Source organism: Mirounga leonina, unplaced genomic scaffold (genome assembly GCF_011800145.1).
Source record: "Mirounga leonina isolate KUSES-001 unplaced genomic scaffold, KU_Mleo_1.0 Mir_199, whole genome shotgun sequence".
Lineage (NCBI taxonomy): Eukaryota > Metazoa > Chordata > Mammalia > Carnivora > Phocidae > Mirounga > Mirounga leonina.
The window spans coordinates 11,152,659-11,179,530 of NW_023270498.1; the positions used below are offsets into that span (position 1 = coordinate 11,152,659).

At 45.8% G+C, this 26,872-nt stretch overlaps 1 protein-coding gene across 2 annotated transcripts in view; it reads left to right on the top strand.

The window, feature by feature from the left end:
• The window catches only part of GLI3 (GLI family zinc finger 3), a 273,042-nt gene that overhangs the window by 176,780 nt on the left and 69,390 nt on the right, over positions 1-26,872 (top strand). Inside the window, exons 5-10 of one of the 2 annotated variants that reach the window (XM_035026515.1) lie at positions 665-867; positions 3,678-3,824; positions 9,135-9,336; positions 22,785-22,998; positions 23,997-24,113; positions 25,718-25,858. In XM_035026515.1, coding sequence (XP_034882406.1) covers positions 665-867; positions 3,678-3,824; positions 9,135-9,336; positions 22,785-22,998; positions 23,997-24,113; positions 25,718-25,858 — 1,024 coding nt within the window. The remainder of the gene's footprint in view (positions 1-664; positions 868-3,677; positions 3,825-9,134; positions 9,337-22,784; positions 22,999-23,996; positions 24,114-25,717; positions 25,859-26,872) is intronic. The other variant, XM_035026516.1, reaches the window with a different exon arrangement.

The window sequence follows — 26,872 nt, forward strand, 5'->3', positions numbered from 1 at the left end:
CTTCCTTCCTTCCTTCCTTCCTTCCTTCCTTCCTTCCTTCCTTCCTTCCTTCCTTCCTTCCTTCCTCCTTTCCTTTCCTTTCCTTCCCTTCCCTTCCCTTCCCTTCCCTTCCCTTCCCCTTTCCCTTCCCTTCCCCTTTCCCTTTCCCTTTTCTTCCCTTCCCTTCCCTGCCTTTGCCTTTGCCTTCTCCTCTCCTCTCCTCTCCTCTCCTCTTCTCTCCTCTTCTCTCCTCTTCTCTCCTCTCTTCTCCTCTCTTCTCCTCTCCTCTCGTTTCCTTCTGCAACACCGTGATGGTAAGAGGTAAGCTTTCAGTGGTGAAACTAATGTTCAGGTCAAATGGAACATATGATCACAGAACTACTTAAACTCAGATGCCTGTGGTTTAGAATTTCTTGTCATCAGGAAAGCCAAAGGCCAGTCTTTATTTTTCTGTATTCAGAGTGCCATGAAATTTCTCAGAGGTTCGTTTTCTTGGCCCAAATAATTGTGTAGTACCATTCTACCTGCATTTGTCACCATGGTTTTAAGGTCATTGTACTGGAAACATATATGCCTGATGTCTTTTCCCCAAGACACCTTGAGTTCACTTAAAATCCTTCTTATTTTCCTGTGGAGATATTTGTCTCACCCATACTTCTTGTGTCTGCTTTTCTTTTTTACCCAGGCCTTCTGCCTTATCTAGTAGCCCAACGTATTCAGACCTGCCCTTCATCAGGATCTCCCCACACCGGAACCCCGCTGCAGCCTCTGAACCCCCCTTCAGCCCTCCACACCCCTACATCAACCCCTACATGGACTACATCCGGTCTCTTCACAGCCCGTCCCTCTCCATGATCTCGGCAGCCCGGGGGCTCAGCCCCACAGACGGTGAGTCAGTCCCCAACCGACCCGTTCTGCTTCCCACCTCATGCCCCACCTGGAACGTGGTGTGGAGCAGCTCTGATGTTGACTGAATGTTTCCCGTGTGCCAGACACTGTGCTAAGTGCTTTAAGAGCATGCTTCACGTCAGTGTTAGGACATCTCCATGAGGGTAGGGTTATTGTCTTGTTACTGGGTGAGGAGAGCAATGAGCAGAGGGGCCAAGTAACTTGCAACGTGGCCCACTGTCTACTGGAACTCAAAGCCCGAGCTCACTGACTCCAGACATCTGGCTCCATCCACTGTTGTGTTCTTAGTCGGCCCGGTCGCCCTTCACACAGCATGCAGGCATACCCAGCCATTTGCTCACCTTCCAGTGAATGCTTTTCTGTTCTGCACATCTGAGAGGCGTGTTTATACAGATGTGTCTATTAGACCGGCGCTTCTTAGATCCCACTGTGCACGTGGACCACCCGGGAGTGATGATAAAACGTGATTCTGTGTGGGGTGGGTCTGGGGGGGATGCTGAGATTCTGCACACTGGAAAGCTCCCAGGTGGTGTCAGGGCTTTGGTCCGTGGACCACACTCTGAGTAGCAATTCTTAGAGAACGTGATGATCTAGGTCCGTCGCACATGCCCTCCACCCTTGATCATGCCCCGTGAAAACTGGAAAAGGGATATGATGGGAAAAGAAACCAACTTTGACTTTAATTTTATTATACACAATGCTCATTTTAAGCTCTCAAGGGTCAAATTCCTGTTAGTTCTATTAGCTTCCCAATTAATTACTTTTCACAAGACTAATTAGAGCTGTGTATCCCATAACTGTCAAATTATAAAACACTCCTTTGATTCAGGAAGAGCATTTCCCATCTCTTGCACACATACACAAACTTCACTTGCCCACAGTTGCTGGAATCTGAGTTAAGGTCCAGAACTGCATAAGCCATATTAATTAGAAATTGCAGATTAGGGGTTCTCTACAGCAGCTCACTAATCGCTGGGGCTTGTGTTAGAAACCCCCGTGCAGTCCTGTCTCACTGAGCGGTGTGACCCTGCACCACCCACCTCCTCCCTGAGGACCCTTCTTGGAGCTGGCTATGCGTGGTGGTGAGAGGTGGGAAGCCATGTGGGATTTCTCAGTACATCCCTGCTCAGTTCTACTTCCAGGAGCATCTGTGCTGCCTCAGTAGCTATCCGCACATCTCTTTCTGATTCAGCTCAGCAGATACAGTTAGGAGGTACCAAAGGAATACGTTGTGCCGTTTGGACAAGAGTCACATCACAAAAATGAAACTGTAAGAGAGTCAGACCCAAGTTAGTTCTCCTGTTTTGGATTTGGTGTTACAATGGGGACAAATGGAGCCATCTCCGTGGAGTATTTAGGAGTTCGCAGAAATGAGTGACTACACAGAAGAGAGGAAGAGAGGGGTAAGGGAGGCCACCTCACAACACACTTGGAGTTATGCCTGGCTTGCAGAAATTTCACTGGGCCCGGGGAAAGTGGAACCTTGAGTTAAAACATCGTGTCATCTGTTTTCCATAGTATTTGATGATGAGTATGAATAAAACATTCTTTGGTTGGTTTGTTCTGCCTTCCTCTTCTTGCCTTTCAAGAGTCTAATTAATAATCAAATGCAGTCAAGTCACAGATGACTCTCACATGTAGGCTAAGAGGTTTGTGTGTCTAGATATTTTTATCGTGTATAAAAAGTGTGGACACAGATCTAAACATACACAGACCTATTGCTAGAATACCCGTTGTTTCTACATAATAATTGTAAAACTAACTTTTACTGATGGAATGCTATGTGCTGAATACTGTTGGATTCATTGCTACCGACAGCCCTTTGGAGTGGTAAGATGAGCTGGGATTTGCATCCAGATCTTGGAGAATCTGGAGACCACCCTCAGAACTGCTACAGTATCTTGCTGCTTTTGCACATAAATTGGCAATGGAAACAGATTATTATCCCACTCTTACAGAGCTGACTCTTGCCAGTAAATTGCTCCAGATTGATAGGTATTTTTCCTTTTTGATTTTGTAATGAAAAAAGGGGGAAAAAAGAGCTTTAAAATTATGGAATACAAAATTGCAGCTTATCGCCCAGTTGTGCATGGTTAAAGCTACGCTGTGTTTTCCCCTAGTAAGCTCTGGGCCCTCCAGGTAGTGAGAACTGACTCAGGCACTCTGGCCAGGAGCTGAGGGAAGTGTGTCCAGAAAGATATCACAGTTGTCTCTTGTCTACCACTGTAAGAAATGTGATTTTATCTAAGAAGTGATTTAACTGGGGGGGGGGGGGGGACACATGGGAAGGAGAACATATATACATTTTTTTTTAAAGATTTTATTTATTTATTTGAGAGAGAGAATGAGATAGAGAGAGAGAGCATGAGACAGGGGAGGGTCAGAGGGAGAAGCAGACTCCCTGGTGAGCAGGGAGCCCGATGCGGGACTCGATCCAGGGACTCCAGGATCATGACCTGAGCCGAAGGCAGTCGCTTAACCAACTGAGCCACCCAGGCGCCCTACATTTTAATCATTTAGAATTCTTGGCTCTTTCTTTAGCCTCAAACATTTTATAATACATTTTATTTTTCCTATTCTTTTTCTTCAGTTTTATTTTCAAGTGACAGGTATCTAGTAGGCTTCAGTGGAAAGCACAGTTTGAGTTACAGAAGTTTTACTAGAATGAGCCCATGAAAGGAATTGCTGACATTGGGCTACATGGCCAACGGACTTGGGGATGTCTGAAGAAACGTGTCTTATTGACCTGTTCCAACTAGTCACCATGCTTTGCTTGTCTGCTCTTCTAGCCCCCCACGCCGGGGTCAGCCCCGCGGAATACTATCATCAGATGGCTCTATTAGCTGGCCAGCGCAGCCCCTACGCGGACATCATTCCCTCGGCCGCCACAGCCAGTGCTGGGACCATCCACATGGAGTATCTTCACGCCATGGACAGTAAGTGAGAGGGCTCTCTTCTGTAATCCTGGCAGTGGCGGATGCTAACTCGGGAATTGTAGAGAAAGATGCAACAATTAGGTGACTGTCTAATCTTTGAAATCAGAGAAGGAGGAAGCATATTTGGTGCTCGGCTTTCCTTGGTTTTCTAAGAGGATCCTACGCATCTGGCCATCCTGGAGCTCCTTGTGGAGAGCTGCGGGATACCAACAAAGTGGAAGATGCAGGTGATTGTAATTTGGCAGATATGTAAAGAACTCTCCTGCCCTGATTGTCCTGAGAACAAAATAAGGGAATGTGTTTGATGACATGGACATACTTCACCCAGTCACTCTTTGTTTTTCTAGATTTTATGCTTAAAAGTTAATTTTTATTTTTTTTCCAGAGATTCATCTATTTATTTTAGAGAGAGAGAGAGCATGTGCATGCATGTGAGTGGGGGAGGAGAAAGAGAATCTCAAACAGACTCCCGGTGAGCACAGAGCCCAACACAGGGCTTGATCCCATGACCCTGAGGTCATGACCTGAGCCCAAACCAAGAGTTGGAAGCTTAACCAACTGAGCCACCTATGAGCCCCTAAAACTTAATTTTTACAAAAAACCTAGAGTTGGTTTTTGCATTTTTTCCATGGATTTATTTTGCCTCATATGTTTTCTTCACATTAAAAATTATATTTCACTAAGACCTTTTATCTAGGAAAAATAAAAAGCATTTCCAAATCAGAAAGAGCTATTTTTAGCACGTAACAGTAGAAGATAATGGCATCCTTTGATGCTTTTTATATCACTTGTTTTTGGATTCCTCAAGACTTATGGTGATTCCTTTGGGTCACTTATCTAGACATATAGAAAAATGAGCCTACGAATATCACGGTTCAGAACATCCAAGAGTTCTTATTTATTCAGATTCTTTCAGTTCCATTTGCCAGGTGCCAGGAAGTGAATGGGAAGCATTGTCTGAGGTGTCCATCAATGAAAGCCACTACCCCTTGACTATGACAACTAAACGGCTTTGAGTAGGGCATATGTTGGGGGTTGATTGGTTGTTTTTCCTGGTGGCCGAGCTTTTTCATCTACAGTCTGTTTGGATTCTTCTGTGACAAAGGTGTGCACTGGTCAGCTCTCTAATGCAGCCTTCATGTTTGGACTGGAGAGAGGGTGATTGTTTTCCACAGCTCCGTCTTCTTACGGCCATGTACAAACTCAGCTGAGTTACCCGGGATCCCTGCTTGCGATGGTTTCCACTGGGGAGTTCATTACCACACACAAAGTAAAAGAAATGTGTTCTATCTTCTGCAGGGCTTTTGTTGTTTGGCTTTGTAGAGTCAAGAGCTTACATTTCAGATTCATCATAACCACATTTCAATTAGGGATTGTTGGGAAAAAAAGTTCAGTGTTATTATGCAAATTAGTTATTTAAAAATCTGCAAATAAAGAATTAAAATAGGGGAGAATCCTTGGAAGGTCAGCCCACATTACCTTCTATATTTGATGAGAATGTGTTCAGTCAGGCAATGGTGGTTTTTATCTAAATAAAGGATGAAGCTACCCTTTTACTTTGTAAAAACTAATTAAAGGAATTTTAATTTGCCTGACTATATGGTAAATTGATTGTCATTAAGTAGGAATTTAGATGTCCTATCATTCATCACATAAAAAGAAACCTCCTTTTTCTTTGTCAGATTTTTTTATTAGAACAGAGAAACAAAACAATTAACAGAAAGCCAGATTGGAGATATCTGTGTTGGAACAATAAGAATGCTCGGGCTTATGTTTTAGAAGGAAACCGTGTATGATCAGTGAAGAACTGGGTGACTTCTCTTTCAGCTGTCTCGAAAATGTTCACCTTGTGTTTTAGCTGCTCCCCTCACCAGGGGATCCCAAATCACCATTCCAAAATGCTGACTTTCTCTGTTCACTTGGTTATTAGGAGCTTAGAAAGAGTATATTAAAGGGTTGGAAAGTGCTTAAAATACTATCTTCCCTCTAAAAAAAATTGAAATAGCATTTACTTAAACATAACATAAGGAGAGTACTCAGAATTTAAATCATAGGAGACTTTTCCAACAGAAAAGCAAAAACAATTATAAATCACCACCTTGGATGTGCACGTGCAGTGGCCAAGCCCAACTGGAATCTAGCTGGTCACTCTCCTCCATTGTTAACGGATCTTCAGGACTCTTCAGTTGGCAGAAACCACAAGAAACTGATTTTATTTTTTTTAAAGATTTTATTTATTTATTTGACAGGGAGAGAAATAGCAAGAGCAGAAGCACAAGCAGGGGGAATGGGAGAGGAAGAAGCAGGCTTCTCGCTGAGCAGGGAGCCCGATGTGGGGCTCGATCCCAGGACCCTGGGATCATGACCTGAGCCAAAGGCAGACACTTACCGACTGAGCCACCCAGGCGCCCCAAGAAACTGGTTTTAGATGAGCACTTGCCTTTTAAATATGCCAACAATGGGCATATCTGGGTTTCTGCCATGTACAGGACAGAGTACTTATATGTTGCATGTTAGAATAAGCAAGTCTGGGGGTGCCTGGGTGGCTCAGTTGGTTAAGCGGCTGCCTTTGGCTCAGGTCATGATCCTGGAGTCCTGGGATCGAGTCCCGCATTGGGCTCCCTGCTCAGTGGGGAGTCTGCTGCTCCCTCTGACTCTCCTCCTTCTCGTGCTCTCTCTCTCTCTCTCATTCTCTCTCTCAAATAAATAAAATAAAATAAAATAAAATAAAATAATTAAAATAAAAGAATAAGCAAGTCTGCTTTATGGATCTAATTCTGTCTCTCGGGATTAATGACCTTAGAAGACAGGAGAGCAAATGATTCCTGTGAGGAACATTCTAGAATTGCGGGCTCCCCAAAACCACATTATTTGTATGGTGGAGACAGACTTACGTAAGAGCCCATCCTGGAGGGAAAAACAGAGAGGAGCTGGACCAACCAGGCCATGGGTAACAGGAAGGTTTCCTCAGAAGGGATGAAGGGAAGCCTCTGAGCTCTGTCTTTGGACGTTGTAAGGGGCCCCTAAGACCTGTGTTGCTTCGTAACATCAGATGGCCACCTTATCTAGTTAGTGATTTAAAAAATTAGAGGTGTTCCAGGGATCATCTCTGTCTAGAATGTCCTGTTACTCTTAACTCTGCCAGTGATCACTGAGACCCATTGAGAAGGGTTACTGCTGAGGATTATATGGAAGTAGACAGTAAGTCTGGAGTCCTTGGAGTCGTTTGGAAGTGGAATGTAGCTCTTCACTGAAAAACCAGGGGCGCCTGAATGGCTCAGTCAGTTAAGCGTCTGCCTTCGGCTCAGGTCATGATCCTGGGGTCCTGGGATCAAGTCCCACATCAGGCTCCCTGCTCAGCGGGGGAGCCTGCTTCTCCCTCTACCTCTGCTCCTCCCCCTGCTTGTGCTCTCTCTCTCAAATAAATACAATCTTTAAAAAAAAAAAGAAAAACTATGATGAAATTAGCCTCTCGAGTGCGTAAATGTGGAACATTTCTGTGTAAGGCAGATGCCATAATAAAAGTGAGATGCTGATTCAAACACTAAAAGATGTGTATCTAGCTGGGGTGGCTATATTGGTACTAGCATGGCCTAAATCAGGCTGATAATGAAATTATTCTAAATGAAAAACTCAGTTTTGAATGTGTCTGAAACAAAAATTTGACTAGGCACCATTTTCATCTTTCAAATTGGTTTTCCAGTTTTATACATGGATGGTACTAACTTAACTTCCTAAGCTCCAGTTTGTGATTTATTTTTTAACTATAAACTATATCTATTTATTCTATTCTATGATATTACCTATACATTCTTTCATATTCATCGATTTCATTTCATTAAATGATCTTGAAGCATGTTGGATTGTGTCAAGGTCCATGATGAAGAAAATATTCCCGTGGAAGTTTCCAGAGACCAAGTGGCTAGGCTTTTTTCTATAAAGAAGGCTTACCTTCTACTTCAGTGCTCTGCGTACCCCAAAATTTTAGTGTCCCCATATGCAAATATATCTGTACTGTAAAATAGAAACCCCCCATTATTACTCAAAAGGAATCATGTTTGATTTGCCTCTTACAGAGTGGGATTATGTCCTCATTCTTTCATTCAACTTTGGTTTGATGACTCCATAATGTACATGTAACCTTAGAAGAGGCAGGAATGTGAGCCTCTGGCCACATGCATAGCTAGTCTCTGAAATTCACATCTCTGGTATCTAACAAATTGAAGGCAAATTGGCATTTCATTTTTAACTCTTTAGGTAAAAACATTGTACCAAGCTGGCATGCAGATTAGACTAGCTAACCTCCAGATTAGAACTTCATTGGAGGAACCTTAATAGATTTCTAATAACAAATGCTTTATTCCCTCTTAGTTCTGACTGAAGAAGCGAGGTCCAGAGCACTAAAATAGATCCATCAAATCTCATTATAATGCTTACATGGTCCTCCCCCATCCCCCACCTTGGAGCACCTCCAAACAAACCACATCCTGAGATTTGAAATGTTTATTGGGACTTACGCTTTTAGATTGTAGGGAACTGAGACAGGGTTCCTCAGTCTCGGCACTACTGGGGGGAGAGAATTCTTCATCATTGGGGACTGTCCTGGGCATTGCTGGGTTTTCAGCTGCACGCCCAGCCTCTACTCACTGGATGGGAGTAGCACCCCATGAATTGTGATAACCAAAGCATCTCCAGATGTTGTCACATGTCCCCCGGACGCAAATTTGCCCCCGACTGAGAACCATTAATTTCGGATAATGCATTTATCAGTTGTTTTAGTAAAGCTTTACGTATACATGGATCAGATAACTACAGAAATCATGGGGAAATGAGGGCATAACTAAGCTGAATTTCTAATCTTCGGATGCTTTAAATCATTTTCTCCTTTGGCTCATTGCCTTAAAATGGTGTGCATTGGGATGGGGAGGGGTGTGTTGTGTAACTGTGGGGACCACTGTCTTTGTTGCTTGTGGTGAATTAATGATGGGAATATCTAAGCAGCCGTCAGATTCATAAATCACTGGAAATGAGAGGGATAACACATAAAAGTCTTTCCCTTTTGTTTAGCAATTTATCATTTTGCCTGCACATTAATAAACAGAGCTCCCCCGAGGTAAGCCCTGGAAGATAAATATTTCTCCCTAATTTCCTCAGTTGTAGCCAGTAGATCACAAGTGGGTGGAGAGGCACTTGTCACCGCAAGTTGCTGGCTTCTTAACCTTCCCTTCTTCCAGCCAGGCCCATAGCAGTGAATCACAGGTACAGAGTTAGAGCCACAGGTAACCGGGCTCTGTTTTGTTTCTGCAACAGGCACCAGATTCCCCAGCCCCAGGCTGTCAGCCAGGCCGAGCCGAAAACGTACGCTGTCCATATCACCGCTGTCCGATCACAGCTTTGACCTTCAGACGATGATAAGGACGTCTCCCAACTCCTTGGTCACGATTCTCAATAATTCTCGCAGCAGCTCTTCGGCAAGCGGTTCCTATGGCCACTTGTCTGCGAGCGCAATCAGGTATGTGTTTTCCTGAATCCACGGTGTCTCTCTTTTAATGAAGGGGCAGTGCCTGATTGGCCCGCGTTTGCGGGACTAACTCCCTCTGAGGATGACTATGATCGCATGACCCCGGGCCTGACCTGGGAGGCCAGGCAGATAACACTACAGTGAATTCCAGAGCCAAGGCCTGGGCCAAAGATCATCATTTGGCAGACTTGATTAGTAGCCCGTATGCAGGTACGTAGCTATTCCGTGATGGTGGAGTCCGCTTTGTAGGAGGCGGTGAGAATGGCAAATCCTTCGTCGGAGCCCCTCTTACTAATTACAGTTCTCTGGAGAGAAAACCCACTTCATACCTGTTCGTGCACAGCACGTGGAAGGAGGGACAGGAGCAGAAAGCAGAAGAGCAGGCCTGGTGTAATTCACACTTGTTAACGATGGGGGGAGAGGGGTACATTTCAGGAAGGAAGAAAAGGTGTGAGCAGGATTTTTAAGGGAAGAGACGTGATGACATCGGAAGGCATGTCTGTCAGAGGAAATGGGGCAAAGGAAGATTTCCTTGTTTTCCTATTAAGCATTTTTAGCTTAATTTGAAAGCCCTCTGTTTTGTCATCCTCCCTTGCTGTATGACGAGAACATTTTGACACTTCCTTTGGTGAAGTGCATTATGTCTGTGCTTGCACGTGAATGTACAAATACAGGCTTCTGTAAACATGCTTACTTGAAAACACTCCTTCCTGCTAATGATCAAACGTGGGCTGGTGTCAGTAAGCAGGGAATAAAAGTAAGCCAAGTGATGAATTTTAGGCGTGCTTACACTGCTTTTATCAGCTAATCACGCACGTACTGTTTTGAGCTGTGCTAGTTACCAAACGGTTGTTGTAGGCATTGAATTAGATCATGTCCTACTTCATTAACTAGGCAACTGTGGTTATCGACTTTAGGTATCCCTTCCCCTGAGTTTTTCCTCCCATAATTTAAGAGTTCAGTTCCTAGCAATCTTTTTGAACTGGAGTTTTGCCAACTATGGGTGATTCCTTGCTTTAGAAGGACATAGCAAAGGCTGTTTTCACCAGGCTTGCTTTGGATAAGTGAGGGTTTTGTTACTGGTGTGTTTCTATAAATGGACAGTAGCTTTCGTTCTTAGTTGATGGGTGTTCCATGATGGATATACATTAGGGAGATCCCAACAGTCTGGGGAAAAAAATGTTAGCAGTAGGGACACAGCATATTTACTAGAAATGATGAATAACATCGTTTTCTCCATAACATTCTCAATTACGGTTTTAATTCTTTGCTTGTTCAATTATCAACAATCCTCTTCAGCACACAAGTTAGTGTTTAAGTATTATAAACCTTATGTTGATGTGATGTGCTTTCAATATGGTCATTCAAGGGTGGAAACATGGAGCAAAGCAAAAAACTCTGCGGACGTGATAGTCGTCAGGACATAGAGGGGGTGCCGGGATGTCTTCAGGATTAGCCACAGTCGTCACCAATGGAGGCTTTGGAGTTGGGCACATCTGTAGTCAGATTCCAGCTTTGCCACCAGCTCTGCAAACTGTCCTTGCCCGTCGGCTCTCTGAAGCTCAGTCTTCACACTTGTAAGCAACAGACCCGACACCCCGTGTAGGAGAGGACACATTTTATTAAAGCCGGCGTGGATGTGCAGTGCCAGGATGAAGACCCCGCCCATGGGGCAAAGTCTTGGGAGAGCTGATCCTGGATGGTCCGTCCAGGAGACGAGCTAGTGCGGCCCGGCCGTGTGACCCCCACGATCATCCCAGGCTGGCTCTGAGGAAGTGTGCCCGTCTCCGAACCGTGGCCTGGTTGTTCCTGCACTCCTGGCAGATACTCCCGGCATCATGCAGACTGCCAATGACCATATCTCGGTTTGCTGAAATTATGTAACTATTATGTGGCTTGACTAGCAGTCAGAGCATCAAAGTAGTAGAAATATGGCACACCAGGATAGTCACAAAACTTACGTTCACACAGAATCCCGGTGAGCATTTATTTCTCTTGCTTCTCCTTTGTTTTTTCCCCCTCTGGCTTTCCGCCCAGCTAGCTTGACTTTCTCCAGCATCTCAGAGCCTCAGAATAGAATATGGTGCAGATGGTCACAATGTTGTCTTTCCTTATTCTTACCCCCCACCCTCTCTGCCTTCTTGATCTGCTCACCTCTGCCCAGGTAACCTAGTACCGGATCCTGACTGGGACTGATCATTTTCCCCTGCCTCCAAGGAGCTCCACAGACCCTGCCATTCTCATTACAGCTGGAAGAAGAGGTTTGCATTCAAGACCAGTCAGGTCCCAGGAGAGCCTGCTATGGTCAGGGGTCCAGCCACCATGCACTCCTGCTCTTCCTTTGGAGCCTTTCCATTCTGTCTTCTCTCTGGCAGCCTGACCTCTCACTCTTCAGTATCCACCCAGTGTGTGTTAGGAGCATTGGTAGCTTTTAATGCACATAAGGTATTTCAGATAACCCAGGATGACATCAGCTTGCCGTATAACACGATAATTAGAATAATTGTCATCAGCACCATTTGCCTGTCCTGTAGCTGGAGCGATGTTAGTGCTTTGCTGGCCCTGTTCCTAGTTTGATTCTGTGAACTAAAAACTGACTTGAGGAATAATCAGAAAAGTGGTAGGGAAAGGGAGGAAGGGCGAGCATAGGTACAAAGGGTAGCTAACTGTCTCGGGAGGGAAAGATACAGGAGCGAGCGTGGATTGAGGGTGCGTGCAGTCTCTGCCGTGGACCAGGCAATGGGGTTGGGGCGAGAGGCACGCTTTGTTTCTGTAGCACAGAGATTTGAAGAGTGTACTGTCACTCTTGTTTTACTTGTGCACGTAGTGGGTCTTTGCAGGAGGAAGTTGGAGAAGGTCACGTGCCAATATCTCAATCCCCTGCCTTGTACCGGACCCCAAACTGCATTTGACTTTTGCGCCATTTTCTGGTGCCTGACCTGCTTCTGGTATTGGCCTGCAGAGTAACGCTGTTGGTTGAGTTGTAAAGGTGGCAGTTTCTTTTCTTTTTTTTTTTTTAAAGATTTTATTTATATATTTGGCAGAGAGAGGCACAGCGAGAGAAGGAACACAAGCAGGGGGAGTGGGAGAGGGAGAAGCAGGCTTCCTGCGAAGCAGGGAGCCCGATGTAGGGCTCGATCCCAGGACCCTGAGATTATGACCTGAGCCGAAGGCAGATGCTTAACGACTGAGCCACCCAGGTGCCCCAAGGTGGCAGTTTCATGGCTGCACACTGCCCCCCACAACACCTGTGTGTTCTCACCTTGACACCACTCAATGGATATTTCTTGCATGAAGAAATGAAGGAACTCATGGGGGGGAGGGGCAGAGAGAGAGGGAGAGAGAGACTCTTCAGCAGGCTCCACACTCAGCGTAGAGCCCAACACAGGGCTCGATCTCACAACACTGAGATCATGACCTGAGCCAAAATCAAGAGTCAGACGCTTAACCGACTGAGCCACCCAGGCGCCCCTGAAGGAGCTCTTTAACGTGTAATTAGAATTCTCATCAGCCCCTTTATTAAAGGAACTTTCTGCATGGCGGATGAATAATTCTGATTTTCAGAATGTTACAGTCTTTATGAATAGTATATAAAATGCCCATATGTTGAGAGCTACAGAGAGATAGAGGGATGATACAAAATAAAGGGATAAAAAAAGCAAATGCCTACCTTTGTGTATGATTCTTGTGTTTATATATTTAGTTAATAATTCAGACTGCTATAAAAATACCGTAGAAAGCACATATTTATTCACAAAAGCCCCTTGGCATACTCGATTATGTCTCACTTTTCAACCCTGTTGTCCAAGTGTACATCACAAATCTTATTCTTTTATATATCATAACTAAAATGACTGTTCCGAAAAAAAACCTGTGCACTTGGAAAGGTCGTTGTGAAATATTTGGCCGTCTCAAGAAGTTTTAACTTGTCCATCTCCCTGAAGACTCCCATCTAAGCCTATATGATTCACATTTATCAAACACAACCTGTGACCTTCACTCTCTGTGGTTAGGGTGGATGTTATAAATACCCAGTTAATGGCAGCATAGTAGAAATACCTTTGCCTCTGCTAATACCTTCCCCTAGAACTTGCACCATTGTCAGAAGAGAGGGTTTCAGACGACCCTCCTCTTCCTGTAGTTTCCTGCCAAAGGTAAACGGAATGAAGAAATGAGTAACCCGCTCATTTCCAACCCACCAGCTACAGCGTTCTCGCTTTGAGTTTATGGCTAAACCGAAGATGGGCTTGTGTCCTCAGTTGTCTTGGGTCTGGCGTGGCCAGGGCAGACACCTCGATGAAAGTGGGAGTCGGGCACCACCAGTGGGACAGGCTGCGTGGCCGGCACCGTGGGCTGTGGCTGGGGTCGGGGCAGTGGGCTGTGTTCCGTGTCCTGCAGCGGCCACCGTCTCGCGTCCCAGGCCCCTGGAGGAAGCAGGTGTCCGTTGCCACTTCCCGAGGCAGGAGAGGGACCAGCTCGGTCTCCGCGGCAGCTTGGCTCTGGGCTTGTTGACGCCTGTTACAGGCTGGGTGGGACACAGCGAAGAACAGAGTGAAGGGGAATACAGTGCCAGATGATCAGTGCCCTGAAACTCTGATTACTTTTTCTGAAAGTGGTGACAAACTTCTCCCCCAGCAGCCGCAAGAGTGATTAATACTGAGAAAGATAGTTTTTATTGCCTCCCATATGTGGTCATTGGTTTTAGAGAGCACTTCATTTCATCAGTTACTCGTTCATCCCCCCCCCAATATTTAGCTGCATATTCAGCTCTGTGCTAGTCACTGCTGGGCATGGGGGCTACCAGGATGGATGAGAGGCAGGACCCCCGCCCTCACTGAACTCCTGAAGGGGAAGAGCCTCCAATCAGGTACGAATGAATGAGTGGACCAGATAAGGCCGTGGGATGGAGAAGCTTGGGTGCTGAGGGAGTGTCAGGAATCCAGGGGCCAAATGGTAGTAAACAGGAAAGGCAGGCTGGGGCCCGGTTATGCACAGCCCTGGGCCCCTGATCTGGGAAGAGCAGGAAGCCTTCGAAGCTCCCAAGGAGGCTGCATTGGTTTCAGGTGGAGGGAGCTGATACTCAGGGAGGCCAGTGGGCTGGATCAAAGGCACTCCGATACTTTTGGGGCTGAACCTGGTGCGGCTGACTCTGCACATCCTCTTTCTGTCCCCAGGCTTCTCTCTGAGGACTCTCCGATGGGAGGCCTGGCCAAAAGGATTGGTAGGAAGTGCTTTTCATAAGAGAGGAATAATTCCTGATGATGTCTTTGAAAAACTGATTATGCTTTTTCTTTGTCTTTTTTTTTTTTTTTTAAGATTGTATTTATTTGTTTGAGAGAGAGAGAGAGCGCGCACAAACAGGGTGAGGGGCAGAGGGAGAAGCAGACTCCTGGCTGGGCAGGGAGCCCGATGCAGGGATTTGATCCTGGGATCCCGGGATCATGACCTGAGCCGAAGGCTGATGCTTAACTGACTGAGCCGCCCAGGCGCCCCTGATTTATGCTTTTTCTAACCATCTCTGCATGGCTGAATATAGGTGAATATGATATAGGTGCTTCCAGCCTAACCTCATTGGAGAGGGTGTCACTGCTATTCATGTTCCCAGAGGTCTTGTCTGTTTAATGGCAAGTGGCTTTTAAAGCCTGTTAGAACACTTGTCATACAAAGCCAAATGGATTTTTTTGTCCAAAGCAGCTTCCACGGAGTGCGTATGCCTCGGTGTAAATGTTGGGGTGGTACTTCCTTGTTTTGTGAGAGTGTGGGCCTTATTCATGTGCTCGTTGCTTCGGAGGCTGCTGGGTTTTCCAATAAACTTGCCCTGGGAGGTTTTCTGGACGGAAGCGGAAGCTTTCTTTCTCTCCTATCAAATAGAAGCCCCTGCAGGCATGTGTGTCCCTGGGTCTGTGCATAGACAAGTAAGAATAGGTGTTGGCCGATTCGCAGCAAAACTGGGAAGAATTGTTCTTACTTGGAATGGCAGCTGTGGGGCAGTAAATTGCGCGGCTGCAGCCAGAGAGTGGACAGCTTCGTTAGTGCCCCCGCCCCAGCGTAGCCACAAGGTCGGTTTTGATGAGAAAGCCTCCCCCTCCTCCCCTCCCCCACTGCCTTCTCTGTTCTTAAAGCCAGTGTCTCACACTGTGGGGCTGTCCTGTTACCAAGCGCTGACCGTCGCTCATGGTTTCATGAGCCAAAGAGCGCGGAGAGAGGTGATACTGGAAAGCAACTCTCCCCGTTGGATTCTTCACACAGAAATTGCAGTATGAAGGTTCTTCTTCTTCTTCTTTTTTTTAATTATGTTATGTTTGTCACCATACATCACATCATTAGTTTTTGATGTAGTGTTCCATGATTCATTGTTTGCGTAAAACACCCAGTGCTCCATGCAGAACGTGCCCTCTTTAATACCCATCACCAGGCTAACCCATCCTCCCACCCCCCTCCCTCTAGAACCCTCAGTTTGTTTCTCAGAGTCCATCGTCTCTCATGGTTCGTCTCCCCCTCCAATTCCCCCCCTTCATTCTTCCCCTCCTATCTTCTTTTTTTTTTTTTTAACATATATTGTATTATTTGTTTCAGAGGTACAGATCTGAGATTCAACAGTCTTGCACAATTCACAGTGCTCACCACAGTCCATATCCTCCCCAATGTCTCTCACCCAGCCACCCCATCCCTTCCACCCCACCCCCCAATCCAGCAACCCTCAGTTTGTTTCCTGAGATTAAGAATTCCTCATATCAGTGAGGTCATATGATACATGTCTTTCTCTGATTGACTTATTTCGCTCAGCATAACATCCTCCAGTTCCATGCAGTATGAATGTTCTTAATCCCAGTGCCCAGGCGTAGAGTCATACATAGTCAAAGTATCGCATTTCTTTTCCTTTCTTTCTTTCTTCTTTCTTTCTTTCTCTCTTTCTTTCTTTCTTCCTTTCTTTCTTTCTTTCTTTCTTTCAAGATTTTATTTATTTATTTAATGAGAGAGACACAGCGAGAGTAGGAACACAAGCAGGGGGAGTGGGAGAGAGAGAAGCAGGCTTCCCGCTGAGCAGGGAGCCCGACATGGGACTCGATCCCAGGACCCTGGGATCATGACCTGAGCCAAAGGCAGACGCTTAACGACTGAGCCACCCAGGCGCCCCAACGCGCATTTCTTTTAAGGATGTTTCCAAAATTCACATCTGAGCAAAATACAGCGACCCAAGCAATTGAAAAACACGTGTTTGTCGGTAGTTACTGATGACCTTATATTTAAAACAAGACATTTCCTAAGTAGGCAGAGGCTCTGCGTATTCTTCACACTCATAGGAAGCGGCACGGGTTCTAGAAATGAACCTGGAAACGAGTGAGCCTCTCTGCTTAACCAGGTGGAGGTGAGACGTATGGGGTACTGTTTGCTTCCCCACAGCCTCCCCCCACTTCTCCCCCTGTAGGGTGTGCATTTACTCAGAGGAGCTGGGGCCCTGCATGTGGTGGGAGTAGCCATCCCTTGGTGACTCAAGGGAGAGTCACCATTTTGGTTGGGAGTCCTTAAATAATCAAGCAGAAACCTTTACCTTTAAGTGCACAGTGGCTGGTGATCCAGCCTCTTGCCATCCTTCTGATACTTCCTCTATTTATTTTCTTTATTTTTCTTGAATCACAGATCTCTTCGATATTGTAATCAGCTCTGTTTACCCTTCCGATGTAAAGGACTGCAGCAGGCCAAATTATGCCACTTTATATCCTGTTCCAATACTGCATTATTGGGCACACCCCCCACCCTGTTGCCCCCACCATGTGTAGAATGCCTCAATTGTTTTTAAAACATATGTGGGCTTATCTGATAGCCATTTTAATTGCATTTCATCCATCTGACCTGAATATTAATGACTGAAATACCTTTATGTGTGGTAGGGTTGAATAAATGTTTAGTGAGTGATCTTCTGCAGTACGAACTTTTAGTGTCCCCACTCACATGTCATTCTAGGAATTAAATATAAATTTGATGCACGGATTGATCACAAGGTTTTTGTACAAATGTTGGCTCACATTACTTCCTTGGTGTGAGAAAACAATGTTGTGAAAGTGAAAGATGATTATGAATTTCAAAGTTCCATGTATTGATTGTAATAATATATCACTTTCTAGTTGCAAAACTTATTTTATGCTCTGGGACTATAAGTGGGATAGATAAAAAGTCTTTGGTTAAAACTTACTGAATTGATGCAGGATTTCATGTGTGCATTTTAGGACATTTATTTCACTTAACATTTTCTTTCTACTTACATTCCAAATTCAGCTAGATTGGGGGTAGTTGCTGAGATTCCCAGACAGGAGACTTCCAGATAGGTGAGGTGTGACTATGCTATTTACTGCACATTAAGAAACAGGGCCCAATTTGCAAAACTTGGCCATACTTTGCAAAAGAGAATTGACAAAAATTTACCTCTGATTTTTGATAGAGGATAAATACATCAAAAGTTTTTCAAAGATTCAAACTTTGGGAGCTTTCATTTTAAATCTTTGGAAAATAGGATAACCGGTTCCCACTCAGACAACAGTTTGTTGATCACTGTTAACTCAGCTCAAAGCTGAGCATAAAGAGGGAACTGACCATGAGTATTTTGGGGGGTTTTTTTGGTTTTTTTTTTATGTCGATGTGCTCAAAGCTCTATCGCTGAGTCACCAAACACAGAGGAATGCTCCTTTAAGGTATTTTATAAAGCAAAAAATTCTATAACTGTAAATCTGTTCTAATGGATAGAAATTATATTGGGTGGATGAGGACACTGTCCATATTGTAGTCAAGGACCTAAAATCCACACCTTTCTCCTTTTCTGCCCTTGAGAAAAGTAAAGGGCAAATTAATATTGAAATCAGTTTATTCTGGACGCCTGGGTGGCTCAGTTGGTTAAGCGACTGCCTTCGGCTCAGGTCATGATCCTGGAGTCCCGGGATCGAGTCCCACGTCGGGCTCCCTGCTCGGCAGGGAGTCTGCTTCTCCCTCTGACCCTCCTCCCTCTCATGCTCTCTGTCTCTCATTCTCTCTCTCTCAAATAAATAAATAAAATCTTTAAAAAAAAAAAAAAGAAATCAGTTTATTCTGGCTTAATAACTCTTGTCCTAGAAAAGTGTTTCTCGGAGTGTTTTGCAAGGATCACTAGTTTCTAGAAGCTCTTCCAAATACTGTTTCAAACTGTGTCTGGGCTGGGTCACCTAGAATGCACATCCCATGGTGACAGCTCAGTGGGATCTGGGGACTGTTGAACCCATATTCCTCAGACTTCTGGACTTGAGCACTTCTTTTTCCTCTCCTTCAGAAGACTTACTTTTGGATTGTTGTCTCAGGAGGCCTATGACCTTGTTAGCGCATTGCTTGGGAAGATGGGGGCCATGTGACACTTTTTCTCCTAGTCTCATTGACTAAATATAGATAAATAATTTATAAATGTTTGTGTATTTTAAGTTACTCCGTCTTTCCCATAGTCATTTGGAAAAGAAGTGAAAGCTGAAAATTTTTTTTTCAAAATAATATTTAATATGTTAAATATTGAGTGAAGAGAATCCAGATATCAGATTATAAAATTAATCTTTCTGCATGGGATCCACAGGAAAGAATAGGGTGAGCAGAAATGTAAAAAGGCTTTGAGGACCAAGTTTTAAATTAGGCCGTGTCCTGCTTCAGAGGACACAGAAGAGATTTATAAAAATTTTCAACAATATCAATACTTTAATTTCTAGGAAATTATGGAATGAATACAAGAACTATTTAGGAAGCTTTTTTTTTCAGGGTTTCTAAAGGTTAGGATTTATCTTTTCTTTTTAATTCTGACCTCTGCAATCGGCAAAGACTATCCTCAGCCGCTAAAGTTCTGTAGAAAGACATGAATCTAGACAATAGTTTTGTTTAGACCATTTTATAGACACATTGTCCAATTGTAGTTTTCAGAGGAAAACATGTTTTTCTTTGAATTGACTGTTCTGGGTGTGATAGGCCCCAAAAGAAATCCACTTCTTAATCCCAGGAAAGCATGAGCCTCTTACCTTGCACGGCAGAAGGAATCTTGTACCTGGGATATTGTTAAGGAGTTTGAGATGAGGAGATTACTTGGGATTATTCAGGTGGCCCTGATGTAATTAAAAGCATCCTTTTAAGAGGAAGGTGGGGGACCAGAGTCAGAGTCAGAGAAGAAGGTCGGAGTGATTCGGAGCCAGAAGCAGAGGATGTGGGCAGCCTCTCGAAGCTGCAAGAAACTCTGGAAGAACGCAGTACTAGTTTCATGAGCCAGGGAGATGGTAAGCGTGTGTCGTTTTCAGCCACTAAGTTTGTGGTAATTTGTTGCAGCAGTGAGTGGGCACCAATACACCGAAGAAGAGATTCGGTCGCTCACGGACTCAATATTGAGGGCCTGCTGTGTGCTGGGCAGCGTCCCCAGCGCCAGAGGGTCAGCTCATGGGGACCTCATGGTCTAGACGGAGACAGGGCGTGACTTCAGAGAGCGTGGGTGTGGCTGGGGAACAGAAGTGTCCAACAGTAGAAAGTGAGCGGACCCATCGTGCAGGGGGTCTCATTTTGCTGGGGCCACGGTCTTAGAAGGCCTCGCTGTCCGAGGAGGTGACATTTAGCTAAGACCCGGCCGACAGAAAGGATGTGACCGTGCTGAGCTCGGGAAGGACACGGCAGTACCAGTGGGCAGGGGGCTCTCCTGCTTCCCACGCCCCCTCCCGAGGCGGAGCTTCTCAGGGCCACTTCGAGTCAGAGAGCAGGAGTGGTGACTGACCCCTGACTCCCCACCCGCGGGAATTCCTCATCTGTTCTTTCCACGCGTTCTTTCTGTTGTTGTCGACATCCCCACGCGGTGGCGGGACGTCGCCCATCCTCCGCTTCTTCCTTACAAACCGTCTCCACCTCCACGTGGGGTCTTCTGTGAGCAGGAGCCTTGACTCCCGATCCTTGCTGATGCTGTGACAGAGCCAAGAACGACGTGTGTCATCGAGTCCCTCGGAGGCTCTGTGATCTGGATGAGCCTCCAGCTTCCCGCAGCACCAGCTCTGCAGGTGGGGACCAGGCCTGCCACCGCCCGCCCCTTACACGTGGCGGACAGAGCGTTTCTGTGGCCGGCTCCTTACGAATAAGCAGTGAGGTTGAACACGCTCAGCCGTTCTGCCTGGAAGTGACATGGAGATGACATGGATTTTGGAGAATGCTTATTCCTGGCACCTGCTTTTATCAGCACAAAAGCAGCCCCGAAAGAGGATGGGACGTTCCCCAAATGTGTCAAAAGCTGTCCCTGGCCTTCCCGATGTCAGCTGAGGTCAGACCGAGTGTAGCTGAGGATGGAGCCCTCAGCAGGAAGCTGGGCCTTGCTTTCCTTCTCTCTTGACATCTTTTTGAAAAGTAAAAATGGACCCATCCTGCCTGGCTGTGAACATCTGTAAATTGCTTATATACACAACTGAGGGCGTGTTCTGCCTTCTGAAATGTTTTCTCTAGTGGCCTCGATTCTTAGGTCCTGACTTTTTGAGCCCCCAAATGTTGTGCCTTCCGGAATTAAAAGTGTCTGCTCCCACGCCTGCCCGATCGTGTGGGCTCAGGAAACTACAGGAAGGTGTCTGGAGGCTCCTGCAAACTCTGTGTCACATTGTAAATATATGTGTAGTGGGGTCTTTGGGTTTTTTCTTTTTTAATGAGTAGAATAAGGTAGTTATGCTCAGTAATACCCATTCACCAAAAGGAAAGGGGTGGGGGTGTTAAATCATTGTGTTTTTTGATGAATGGCTTGTACGCTGAAAAATAAATTGGACAAACTGGCATAGAGCTCAGTGAACATGAAATCAGCTATTAGAAGAAAGCTTGTGAACAAATTCTGGGGCAGATATGCATCTTTTGATTAATGCCCTATCAATCATCCACACGGCTACCTTAGCGGAGTCTTGCTGTAATCATTCACAGTTGCTTTCGGAAACACGGGCAGAAACTATAGCACGGCAGAAACAGAATATTATTACTGATTTTTCCCTAACTTGCCATGAACAATGACTGTTTTCACCATGTTTCTGCTTGCCTTTATTACAGAACTACAATGCAGAATGAAAGGAGAGTTCCTCCAAGCTGGGTGAAATTCTCCGAGGGTATTCTTTAATGATATTCAGTCTTAAATGGGCAAGCTATTGTAACGCAAGGTTCTCTGTAGGAATAATAGTAATGTAATCCCATTGAAGCTGCCTTTCATGGATTGTAGTCAAATAGGCAAAACGTGGAGTCACGTTAATGAACAGAGTATATCTTTGGAATTATTACTTAAAGTTGTTGAAGTGGTTTGAATTTTGTTATTGTAATTATTATTATATTCTCAGTTAATGCGCTTACCAGCAATAGTAATTAACCCACCAGATTGGAAATTTGCATGAATTCTACCTTTGACAGTACAAGAAACCCCGATTCTTTCTGGGTATTACACAGCAGGATGGAGGAAATATATATATATTTTTTTTTTTCACTGATTATTTTTAAGAAGGAAATGTTCATGAATGCAATTATAGTTTTTCATGCATTTTTAAGCCATTGGCAAATTCCTCGAGAACACTTCATTCTTTTAAGAGGATTTGATTCCTAAACTGTGCCGGCACAAAGAACGATTTGACACCGTCTACCAGTTGAGAAATCTTTAGGTAATAGTGCGGCTTCCTGGAAACCCGCTGCAGGCTGGACGGTGCTGTGGCATAATGAAGTGGTGACAGGCATTAGCATGTATAATGGGCTTTCACAAACATTTAATGCTATTTAGCTGGGAGAGGGAGCCATGCTCTCCTATTGGAATATTCCTCCACCGAAGCCCATTGATCACCGATTTCAGCCAGGAGAGGTTAATCCATCAGCTTCTGTAACCAGACGGCACTGATGGAAATTCTTTAGGTGGCATTCTGGATGAACCAAGCTTTCCATCTTTACAAACAAATGAGTGATATGACAAGCATGGTGTTCAAAACACATTTAACCAATTGATTTTCCTTCCTCTTGTAATAAGATCTGGAGACATATGAAAGCACGCAGCGTGAGCCGAGATTAAAGGAATTGCTCCATGCACGGAAACATACGGCCCTGAGAGCCAATAAAAGTACTATAAAGCATGTAGTCACCCATTCTCTTTTTTATATAAAGTTTGTTATTGCAATAAATAGCTGTTATTGAGCCGACGCCTTTTGTTTCCGTCGTGCTGAGCCTTATTTCAGGTCTGTGTGTCTGGGCGCAGGCACATGTGTGTCCTGGCTCAGTGGCTGCGTTTCTCTTGGAAGTGTCCAAGATGTTCATCGTCAACCGTTTTTACCTTCTGATTTCAATAGGGAGACCTGTCATTTGGGATGGTAGCACCAGGTGTAATGATGCAAACTTGGTGTGCTCGCAGTACTCTCTGCATTCGTGTAAACGAGAGCCTTCTACTCTTTCTTCCCCACCTGCAGCCCTGCCTTGAGCTTCACCTACCCTTCTGCACCCGTGTCTCTCCATATGCATCAACAAATCTTAAGCCGACAACAGAGCTTAGGCTCGGCCTTTGGACACAGCCCTCCGCTCATCCACCCTGCTCCAACGTTTCCAACACAGAGGCCTATTCCTGGGATCCCCACGGTTCTGAACCCCGTCCAGGTCAGCTCGGGCCCTTCTGAGTCCTCACAGGTGAGAGACACAGCTCGATGATCCGTCCTGTAATCGTAGGGGAGAGCCATGCCCAGCCCGGGAGCTCTGAGCGGGCCCACTACCTTGGCATTCTCGTGGCTTCCAAGCCGCTGTCTTCCTAACCCAGGGCCATAGTCTTCAGGTTTGATGAGTGTGGCATGTGTGTGTTCCTCATTCAGCAGTGGCTTCCTCCCCCAGAGTCGTTTCTTCCTCGGTGGGACAGCAGGCTGCTTGATGAGGGTCTGTAACCCTACTCAGGGCAGTACGCTGCGTGAAGGGGTCACTCTCGTTTGGTGACTCTCTCCACAGGCACCTCAAATCCCGTGATAACTTCATGGGACAAACCACGCCGTGCCCTCTGCTCTTAACCTTCTCACTAATCCCGCTCAGAGAAGAGTTTGAATCCTCTAAATAAAGAACGTTGTAAATTGTTTCTTTTAGTTTCCTACCCACGTCACAACTCTGTTCTTCTAAATACACCGTGGGAGCTCATGAAAGCCCAGGCCCCCGGCTCTATTCTTCTAGCTTTTAAAAGCCACTGGGAGTTTATTTATTTATTTATTTATTTTTAAGATTTCATTTATTTATTTGACACACATAGTGAGAGAGAGAGCACAAGCGGGGGGAGTAGCCGGCCGAGGGAGAGGGAGAAGCAGGCTCCCCGTTGAGCAGGGAACCTGACTCAGGGCTTGATCCCAGGACCCTGGGATCATGACCCCAGCTGAAGGCAGACGCTTAACCAACTGAGCCATGCAGGCGCCCCTAGAAGCCACAGGGAGTTTCCACTCCTGAGTGGGACCAAGGAGTTTCCTCATGGATGTGTTTTCTGGCCTCAGACACATTTTCCGAACTCTGCTGTCATGGGATTGGAGCGTTACCAGAGTCCTTGTTCTAGTGCCACATTGGCCTGCTCGTCTGCACTTGTGTGTTTTAGCTCTGGTCCCGCTCCTTGGAAACCTAATCTTTGTCTCTGTCTCTGTCCCCACAAACGTCACCAGCAGAACAAGCCGACGAGTGAGTCCGCGGTGAGCAGCTCGGGAGACCTGATGCATAACAAGAGGTCCAAGATCAAGCCCGACGAAGACCTGCCCAGCCCGGGGCCGCGGGGCCCGCAGGTGAGGCACCGGGGCTCTGCCGCTGGCCTGTGGCTCCCTCCAAGCTGAGGTCTCTCACAGAATTTCCGTATCCACCGTGTTCTTGGCCTTGGCCTTGGCCATCCCCATGCACTTGGCAGGAGGCCAGTGATGGAGTCTGACTCCGTTTGATTCCCTAACTCAGAAACGCTGCAGGAAGCTGTTGGGGGGCGGGGGGAGATAAACTATAGCTCGTGGTGCAACTGGTTGGATTAATTTGTTCCTGATCACTGATAGGGACCAAGCTTCAGTCCTGAGCCCTGGTCTTAGGCCCCGGAATACGAACTCCTGGCCCTAAGCCAGAGCTGGGCAGAGTTGATGATATTCCTTACACTGACCATGTTCTTATTTGTTCTCATTTTGCCTTTTCCCACTTACCAGGACGGAGGGATGGATCAAGGCACAACTAACCTAACTTAAGGCCAGTTAGATTCTGGTCCTTTCTTTACCCAGAGTCTTGAAAGTACGAGTTTTGAAGGTCCAATCTGGTCTCTTCTTTAAGGCATTTAGACCCTCTGAGTTTCCATTTTAAATGTGTTTATTATGCCTATAATATCATCTCCGAGGGTCCCTGTGCTTGACACAGGAAGGAGGTCAGTGAATATTAATTCCTGGAAATAGGGGTTGGACAGGAGTCTGGACATCCACAGAATCTGGACCTTTCTACATCCGGGCTGCTCCAGCCCCCAGCTCAGACTACCTCCACCCAAATTTCCTTTCGAGTGAGCACTTTGAGGATGGAATGAATGGGTCTCGTAGGTTCTGAAATCCATCCTTTTCCTTGAATTTTCCTGGCCAACAACCTTACTGGTTACACCTAAATGCTCGTATGTAGTTTTTGTCATCCTGCCCCAGATGAGATCCCAAATCTGTGCACCTAGTCATCTCTCAGAGTTCTGGAAATTGTTTGCATTTTCACTGCCATGAAGCTGCCTCGGACACTAGAAAAGACGCAGCTGCTAAGCTTTAGATGCTGTGGTTCTTGGGCAGCAAGCCGTATCCTCGGAGCTCAGAGGTTGAACCAGGAAGACATGATCCCTCTAAAACCCAGAAAGTGCCTGTCACAGCCTCCAAGGCAGGGGAAGGCAGAATTAGAATTACTGGTAAACCATTGCCCTGATTCCAAAATATGAGAATCAACAAATTAATACACGAGAAAGAATCTAACCGAAAGAGAAAGGCCAGTCTTTTGGGTAAAGACTGCATGACCTAATTTAATTGCTTCTTTCTTACGGGATGACATTTTAATTTCTTTTTCTCTCTCGTATTCAGGGGCAAAGTTTGGCCTCAATTTCTTATCATCATTACGGTTGGGACTGTTGTTTTTAATCCCACATTAACAATCTCTGAAGATATATTTGGTAAATCGGAAAACACGCACACAAATGATTCCATACGTTTGACTTCTTCTGTCCATAAAATCCAGCTGCTAGACCTGGGCTCTGTTTTCTTTTCCCTGAAAAATTGCCTCAGGATGAAGACCCATGCAATCAGGTTTTTTTCTTTTCTCTGTCCTTCCATTGTGTCTGATCTTTTTTTCCCCTCTCTCCTCCCTCCCCGCCTCCCCCCGCCCCACCCCCACCCAGGAACAGCCGGAAGGAACGACCCTGGTGAAGGAGGAAGGGGACAAAGACGAAAGCAAACAGGAGCCTGAAGTCATCTATGAGACCAACTGCCACTGGGAAGGCTGCACACGGGAGTTTGACACCCAGGAACAGCTGGTGCACGTAAGTCGGGGGGACTCGGGAAGTGAGCTTTACAACTACGTGACCTTTCCTGTGGGGTCGGCTTCCCTGACCCTGCGCTGAGTCAGGTTTCTTAGCTAGCAGGCTGCAAACTGGAGAGGGCTTTATGATTTTCTGAGAATAAAGAAAACTCTGAGCCATGGTGCTTGACCTGTTCAGTCAGCTAAAGCTTAGTGTAAAATTCAATAAAGTCTTCAATAGAGAGCGTAATGACTCTGATCCCGTAAGCCAGAAAACACTATTTTGAGTTTGCGTCTTTGATGGTTATTGAGTAATAGTAAGCTGGACATGAATTATTTTTAACCTTTTAACCAAGTTTGATTCTCCTCTCCTAGACCCAGCCATGGTAGGGAAAAAAAAAATTGTAGAGGTGGGGAATTCCTTTTCTTCTGTTCTGCCTTCTTTTTCCAAACCCTCAAGGCCAAGGAACCTCCCAGTATTTTATGCAGCAATTAGTACTATGCGTGAGATAGGTAGATGCTTAGGGAAGCCATTAACACAGTTTCTTGACTGAAGGCCAACCCTTGCAGGGCGGGTAGTTCCATGGAAAAAGTGATGTGTATTTTTAAATGCGTCCGGTGGCATGGATTTTTGAAACCTGCAGCATGGTCAGACTGAGATCCACACCTCATCTTACTATACCATGTCCAGAAGTGTTGCCCCCGTGGGTTTTATTTCCAATAACGCAGTGCACTCCCCACACCCATGTGCACATACCTGATGAGGCGTATTTCCTTTGCCAGTGCTTCATTTGATTTGGCGCTTTCTTTCACGCCAGAGGAGTCTCCTTAGCCGATGGGACCGGGAGCAGCTGAGACGGAAGGGTCTCTCTCTCTCGATCATCGAGACTAGACAGCGTAGGCTCATCGAGGCAATTACGGATGGTCTGCTGTGTGTGGCCGGTTCACCCGCTTGTCCGGTGACAGAAGATCTGACAGAGAGGCAGGGCCCCGCCCACCCCACCCCCACACACACACCGCACACACTCGCCCCGTT